General features: G+C 37.5%; 1 protein-coding gene across 35 annotated transcripts in view; it reads right to left on the minus strand.

Annotated features, from left to right (window-relative positions):
- Positions 1 to 246: 246 nt before the first annotated feature.
- Bap111 (Brahma associated protein 111kD) overlaps positions 247 to 7,195 on the minus strand; it is a 58,295-nt gene continuing 51,346 nt past the window's right edge. For all 35 annotated transcript variants that reach the window (XM_070132937.1, XM_070132871.1, XM_070132905.1 and 32 more), the window contains 5 exons: positions 6,974 to 7,146; positions 6,683 to 6,790; positions 6,057 to 6,311; positions 2,611 to 2,650; positions 247 to 1,995 (listed from right to left, as the gene is read on the minus strand). In XM_070132937.1, the coding sequence (XP_069989038.1) occupies positions 1,016 to 1,995; positions 2,611 to 2,650; positions 6,057 to 6,311; positions 6,683 to 6,790; positions 6,974 to 7,146 (1,556 nt within the window). In that variant the 3' untranslated portion in view covers positions 247 to 1,015. The remainder of the gene's footprint in view (positions 1,996 to 2,610; positions 2,651 to 6,056; positions 6,312 to 6,682; positions 6,791 to 6,973; positions 7,147 to 7,195) is intronic.

The raw sequence follows: 7,195 nt of genomic DNA on the forward strand, positions 1-7,195 counted from the left end.
TGCTTACGAAAAAAGCAGTTGTACTTTTGTACTTTGTAAGAAATTTATGGTACAGCTAATGAATGAACTATAGCTGAATGCTATCTGAAGGATAAGGAGCTTTCAAATAAAAAAAGGTGAGACTATCATGTTCATAATACCAGGCATTTGCAATCATATTTCATGTTTCACACTCCTTAATCTTCATGAAACCTAAGATAAGGTTTAGAACAATCTTGATTTGACATTGATAAGAGAAAAAGTCCATTTATGAAAAGGGAATGTTTTATTAAAAAAATGCACATTACATGTATTCAGTGTGACTAAATTCACAATACATTCAATGCATATTTTGTTTCTTGGCTGTCTATCAGTAGTCTTATAAATACATTTGCAATATAAATTATGTATTCCCCATTTTTCTGGCTTATATGATGATTATTCAGTTAAAATATTTTTGAAACTAATATTTTTGAAACTATTTTTATTTTTTCTAGTAATTTTACAAGAATTTGCCTAAACACTATTCCACAGCTATACTAGCAGGTGGACATGAATGCCTTTATCCTAATGTACATTATTTTTATCAAAGGTAAAAAAAAAAAAAAAAAATGGTTAAAAGAAAAAGACAAAAAAGTCACAAATATCAGATAAATCTCTGTTCTACAAAAAATGTATAATAATAAGTGACAGAAAAATCATAATCCTAAATTGCATGGATTTTTCTGAGTATCCTAGTAACTGTGTTGAACTCAAGCTTGAAGTCAAGCACAAACTGGACAATCCTAAATTGTAAGACAAAAAATAAAATAAAAAGAGAATTGGAAAAAAAAAAAGTTCCCACCAAAACACATGCCACAAACAACCATGCTCAGAAAATAATCCAACCAGGAGAACTTGCTTGAGGACTTTGCAAATGACCATGACTCTCTCTCAAGTCTAAAGAATGCTGTAAAAAACACATGATAGTGCAGCATTCCTGTGGCACTCGAGAAAGTGCCAAGGAGGAGCAGGTACATCAACCATTACACAAATACTAAGAAGGAGGGGCAGAGGTGGGTGGTCCGGGTTGATGCCCAGGACCAGGGTGTGGGGCCATGTTCCCAGGCATGGTACTGGCAGGGGGCATTTGGGTCGGATGGGAGGGGGCCATGCTGCCAGGGGGATGGGCACCGGCTGGATGCATCTGTGTTGGGTGAGGTTGGGGCAGGGCACCTGGGAGGGAGCTGGCAGGAGGCAACTGGTTGGGGTGAGATGGGACCATGTTGCCATGGATGGCATTGGTGGGGTGCATCTGGGTTGGGTGGGGGGGAACCATGGGTCCTGTTGGCATGTTTGCAGGAGGCATCTGCCCAGAGTGAGGAATCATGTTCCCAGGAATGGCATTGCTCTGGGGCATCTGTGGGTGGTGAGGAGTGGCCATGTTGGTCATAGGAGCAGGGGCAGGTCCTGAGGGAGGGGGAGCAACTGGAGGAGCCTGGGCTGGATTGGGTGCTGGAACAGAGCCTGGATTGGGTGGTGGTGCTTGGCCTGGGGTTGGGGGAGCTTGGGCAGCAGCCTGGACTGGAGCAGGGGCTGCAAGGTGTCCAGGGGCAGGACCAGGACCTGGAGCCTGCTGTGGTGGTGGCCCCTGACCTGGGACAGGAGCTGGAGCTGGGGCAGTGGTTGGTGTGGGGGCTGGATGGGGAGCAGGAGGAGGAGGAACTGCACCAGAGACAGGGGGAGCCTGGGGAGTGCCAGGGAGTGGAGTAGGATTAGATGAGACAACCGAAGGGGCTGGCCGAGGGACACTGCTCGCATCACTGTGAGCTGCTGTGTTCTGGGCTGAGGTGGGCGGAGTGGAGGTCATTTGGGAGGAGGATCCCCCAGCTGCAGCAGACGGGGCAAGGGGAGGGGCAGTAGAGGGAGCAGCAGAGGTGGGGCCATTGACAGCAGGAACAGCAGCAGCAGTGGTAGTGGTAGGAGCCGGAACATTTGGTGCAGTTGCAGCAGCAGTAGACGTCACAGCAGTGGAGGCTAGGCAATAATGGATTATGTTAGGTATAAGGATGGAAGGTTCACACATGCAGCAACAGGTCTCTAACTAACACTTTGGGAAGGGCAATTCTGTCGAGAGGGAACTAACAAACTAAAAAAAATAAAGCAAATGAACTTGGGAGAATAACAAAAAAACAACAACTCAATTGAACTAAATCAAAATGGAAAAAAAAACAAAAAATATACATATAATATCAGATATTTCAAAAGCATAAAATCATTTTTTCTTATACACTAATTTTGCTTTCAATGAATTTACTCCATGCCTACTAATATAACCAAACCATATTCAATAGTAAATGCAGTTAATACACTTTTGATATTTATAAGTGACTTTTAAAATAGAGCATCTTTGCCTCCATATACAAATAATCCCCAAATATTCTTTTATTACAAAAGAGTAATAAAGAAAAAGAAAGACTCAAACACAATATTTAATGCTACAACAAATCTTAAAAATGAAGGACATTTTATCTGTCTCTTTTGACAAAGCCTAAAATAAAATAAAATATATATACATTAAAATTTTAATGAAACAAAAACTAAGGGTAAATAAAATTCAACGAAACTAAGAAAGTCGTCGTGTGTTCTCACCTTCCATCTTGTTCTCGTCTTCACCACCCATGTCGTTTTCCTGTGGTTCAAAATTTAGATGAGGGAATGCAAAGTCTCTAATCATAATGCAATGCTAAACTTTTTAATAATTCAAGCCAATTACACCAAAGAATGATAAACAACAAAAAAACTTAGATGCAATTCAATTAAGTTTTGCATCATTTTATTAGATCAATGATATTGAAGTACTAAACATGAACAAGGGTTAAAAAATGACATGGGCTATTTTTCAGAAACAATATAAATTAACTTAAGAAGAATAACTTTACATGAATATGTTAACCCATTGGATCCGATTGCATCATGGAAATCACGGTGCCGAAAGTACGGGCATTGATTTACGTAAGTAGCCAACATCCTAGTGGGGGTGTAAGCTGGGTGCGTGAACAGCTATGAGTGGTGACAAGACTCTGTGCCTCCCCTTTGCAAAGTTATTTTGAATAAAACTTAACCTTCTTGCCATTTTCCAATGTCCATATCTGTCTTTTGATTTGCTTTATCCAGATGGAAATAGCACCTTCTTGCACAAACTCCATATCATCTCTCTATTTAGTAAATAACCGGTGCATGATTTTTTTATTAACATTTGGTTATTTGTGTCATATTCTTTTGTAATTTTTATTCTTCCATAATACAACCTGTGCCACTGGTCACAGTGGCCACAAATACAATGCACAGCATGGAAATGGCATCCACCCTGGAGCCAGTGCTCTTCCAGTCATGGGTTACACAGGTTACATTCCACATCCATTTATTGATGGGAATATTGCTAAAGCCCCCTTCTAAGTACCAAATGAGTCAAATTACACTCCAAGAGGTTTGAACACTCGAGGCGAGTCTTTTCCATCACCCTGGCCTTCGCTCATGACCCAGCCCACAGCCCTTTTCCCGATGACGGCATGTTCACATCACCCGGCCCTCGACCCAGACTTTTCCATGACGGGATTGTAACGTCATCCAGATCATAGGGGTTAACAGAAACATAAAATAATATAGTTTAATTCTATTATCATCATTATATCTTCTTACTTCAACTTCAGCAATCTAGCACAATTTGATTGCCTTTTTGCTGTCCAAAATGTTACTATGCTTAGTGAATACACTACTCATAAAAAATTAAATATATACACAAATGTTGAATACAAATGAAAACCAAACATGACGTAATTAAGGTAAGTAATAATTAATAACAATAACTAATAACACAATAATTACTGTCAACATTAAGTTTAGTAATCATAACAGAAAGATATATATATATATATATATATATATATATATATATATATATATAAATAAAGAAATTAATGAGGTTAACAATGAACAAAAAGAAAACTTAAATACTTATAAAAAATAATATCTGAAATCAAACATACTTTTCATAATCTATATTTTTTTTCTCATGCTGTTTCATTCCAACTCCCTGCCCCCAACCCCCCCAATTCTTTCAATTACAATTTACCATTTCATAAAGCAAGGACACTACGATGCATGTACTGTTGCACATAAAGATATAAAGAGTCAAAATGAGTCCTCAGGCAATAATTAAATGAAGGAATTACCACAATATACCTTTGGGGAAAAAAAAAAAGTTATTCAGATCTACTTTCCTGATAATCGAAACCAGAATCAGAACTAAAGCAGAAATTAATTACAATGAATTACAAACACTTGGATAATGAATAATGAAGTCAGAATTCAATGGAATTACATCACAGAAAATGGACAAAAAACAAACTAGGTATAGATTTAAAAAAGATTCCCTGTGTGACGATACCATACAAACCCTTAACCATTCTTTTTACAGTTATTACTTTAATTATATGTAACCAAAATATATAATCTAATCAGTATGTGAATGAAAGCCAGTTTATAGATAAGAAAAAAAGGAAGATTTTTATACAAAAATGTTAAATCACAAGGAATATATTAGGAGTTTAAAATCAGTTTACAAAGCACATGCACCAAAGCAAGCAATACAATTTAAGAGAAACAGACAACAGTAAATTACAATATCTTTATTTGAAAAATTACATTCTCTACAGAAAGTAATGCAACAGTTTTCATTAGCAATAGAATAATTACAGGATTTAAAGGTGGGAAAAAGAAAAGGAGTAGAATTGAAGCATTGGAAAAAAAAAAAAAAAGTAAATTGGTACTATCACAAAAGAGGAAACATTTATTACAGTAGAATTAGACATCTGAACACGTGCCTTTCCTTTTCTTACTCTCACATCATTCATCGATGAAATATAAATAGAGCTATTTCTTAATACATACGGGAAAATAATATATGCATATTTCTTTATTCAGCAGTTCTGACTTTTGGGGATTTTAATGCTGATTATCACGGATATGCATGCAATATCGTCTTCATATTTCATTATGCAAGGTACCCTTTATTCCTTCAGCATAACAGTGAAAACAAAGAAAGGACCCATAGTGACTAATCATTTCAATTTCTAGTTATTTCCTAGTTGAGCTTGAAATGGTTTAAGAGTAATTGTTCTCTTCCTGTTGACAGTGTACCACAACACAGTGGCAAATTGACACAAAATAACACAAAATAGGTAATGTAAATAGGGTTTTTGATAGCTTTCTCAAAAATATGAATTTGAGTGCTAAAAATTGTACCTAACATGTTGGAACTTAGCAGAGATATTGTAAATTGACAATATTAGTCATAACAAAGAATATGACGAGTTTTCTTCATTCTGATTCCTGAAAATATATCTTTTCTTTTCTATGTAGTAAATATAAAATGAGTGTCACTATCCATCAAGATGTCCCTTTACAAACAAAATAAGTACTCCCAAAAAGACCTAATTCTCAATGTTTCTTACTGAAAAAAATAGTTCTGCAATCTTTCTTTCATAGGTACCAAATATATCTATCGAAGGATTACACTAAGTACTTTGTAGGCCATTTGGTTACCTTTGCATGTTAACAGTATATCTAAAATGAGAAGAAAAAACAATCAATATGTAAATAAACAATATACTCAACAGCATGCTTTGGAGAGGCATATCTGTCTCTCTTGTTTTATTTCTGCTTGGTGGAAAATAATGCTTGGGACAGAAAGATACAGCTAGCCAGAGGAGTTAAGCATATCACTAGTCCATCACAGTTACTATGAGATACCTGAAACTTTTTAAGTGGCAGAGGGAAAATGAATGAGTGATTCTTATAGTTTGTCAAGAAAAGTTGTTCAGGGAGAGGGTTGTGTAAAGGACAGACTAAGGGAAAAGAGGAAAGGGTAAGGGGGAAAAATTAAAAGAAAGGCCATGAAATCTTTATGAATACACGAGGAAAAAGCTGCAGTCCACCACATCCAAGTGGGGCTCCACAAAGTCCTCCCATCCCATGAAAATAAAAACATTCTGAAACATTTTTAGACAACCAAGTCTGCTCTTCCTCTAACTGACCTGCATGGGGGCAGGGGAAGCTGCTGCGTCAACTGGTGTGGCTGTGTTCTGAGGTGCAGGGCCAGCTGCATCATTGCTATCTTCTCTGGTTGCTGCATTGCTTTGAGGCTGCACCTGGGAGGAGGAAGTGGAAGGGGGACGTGAAGGTAGGCCCTGTGCTGTGCGTTGCCTCTCCTCTGCCTCCCGCCGCAGCACTTCCTTTTGCCGTTCAACCATAGATGCAAATGAGGTCTCGTCCAGCTTTGGGGCTGTGGCCTTTGGGGATCAGAAAAAGAGTATCATTGTTTTCATTGTAATTTCTCTCTCTTTCACTTTGTTACTGGTAACAAGATTTTCCAGAGAGTTTAATATCTGTAACACAAACTCTTTACACTCCTGCGATAATAAGATAGAAGATGATGATGTAAATGTAACCAATATAACATTAAAAATAGCAATAATGCTCTTGTGAAGAAGAAACACACTTTATACACCAAATTATAAAATATAAATTCATGTATCAAAGTACTTCTTATATTAGGCTTAAAAAAAAAAACATAAAATAATACCAGTAACACTAACAACAAAGCCATATCATCAATAAAAACATTAATGGAGTTCCACTTGTCTCACTTCTCCTCCCTTACCTTGACCTTCTTGAGTTCTGCCTGGAAGCTATCCCCTGCCTCGATGAACTTCCGCTTCTTTGCTTCAAACTTCTCTTCAATCTGCTGCAGCTCCGTCTCCAGTTTCTTCTACAAAGTGGAAGACATCAGCCATGCACATATACATGTGTATAAATGCAGAATAGGCTTGGATGATTCTTTTTAAGTAGATATATATAACTGTAGCAAATAAGTGAATAACATAATATAAAAAAGAAAAAAAGAAAGAAAGAAAGAAAGAAAAAAAATGCAGATCTAGAACAGCTGTCTCACCTGATGCATGGTAAGTGACTGGACCTGCCGACGCAACACTGTAAGCCTCTGACTGGTTACAACTGAGCGCACATCAGGGACCATTGTATCAGAAAAGATCTCGTTGATGAGACGGTGATTGCGGATGTAACGGGAGTGCGAAACGTGCTTCACACTCAAGCCATCGTCATAGTCTGGATAGGTATTTTAGAGATTTTCAATATCATGAGGGCTAAAATTAAA

This window comes from Penaeus vannamei, chromosome 2 (genome assembly GCF_042767895.1).
Source record: "Penaeus vannamei isolate JL-2024 chromosome 2, ASM4276789v1, whole genome shotgun sequence".
NCBI classification, from domain to species: domain Eukaryota; kingdom Metazoa; phylum Arthropoda; class Malacostraca; order Decapoda; family Penaeidae; genus Penaeus; species Penaeus vannamei.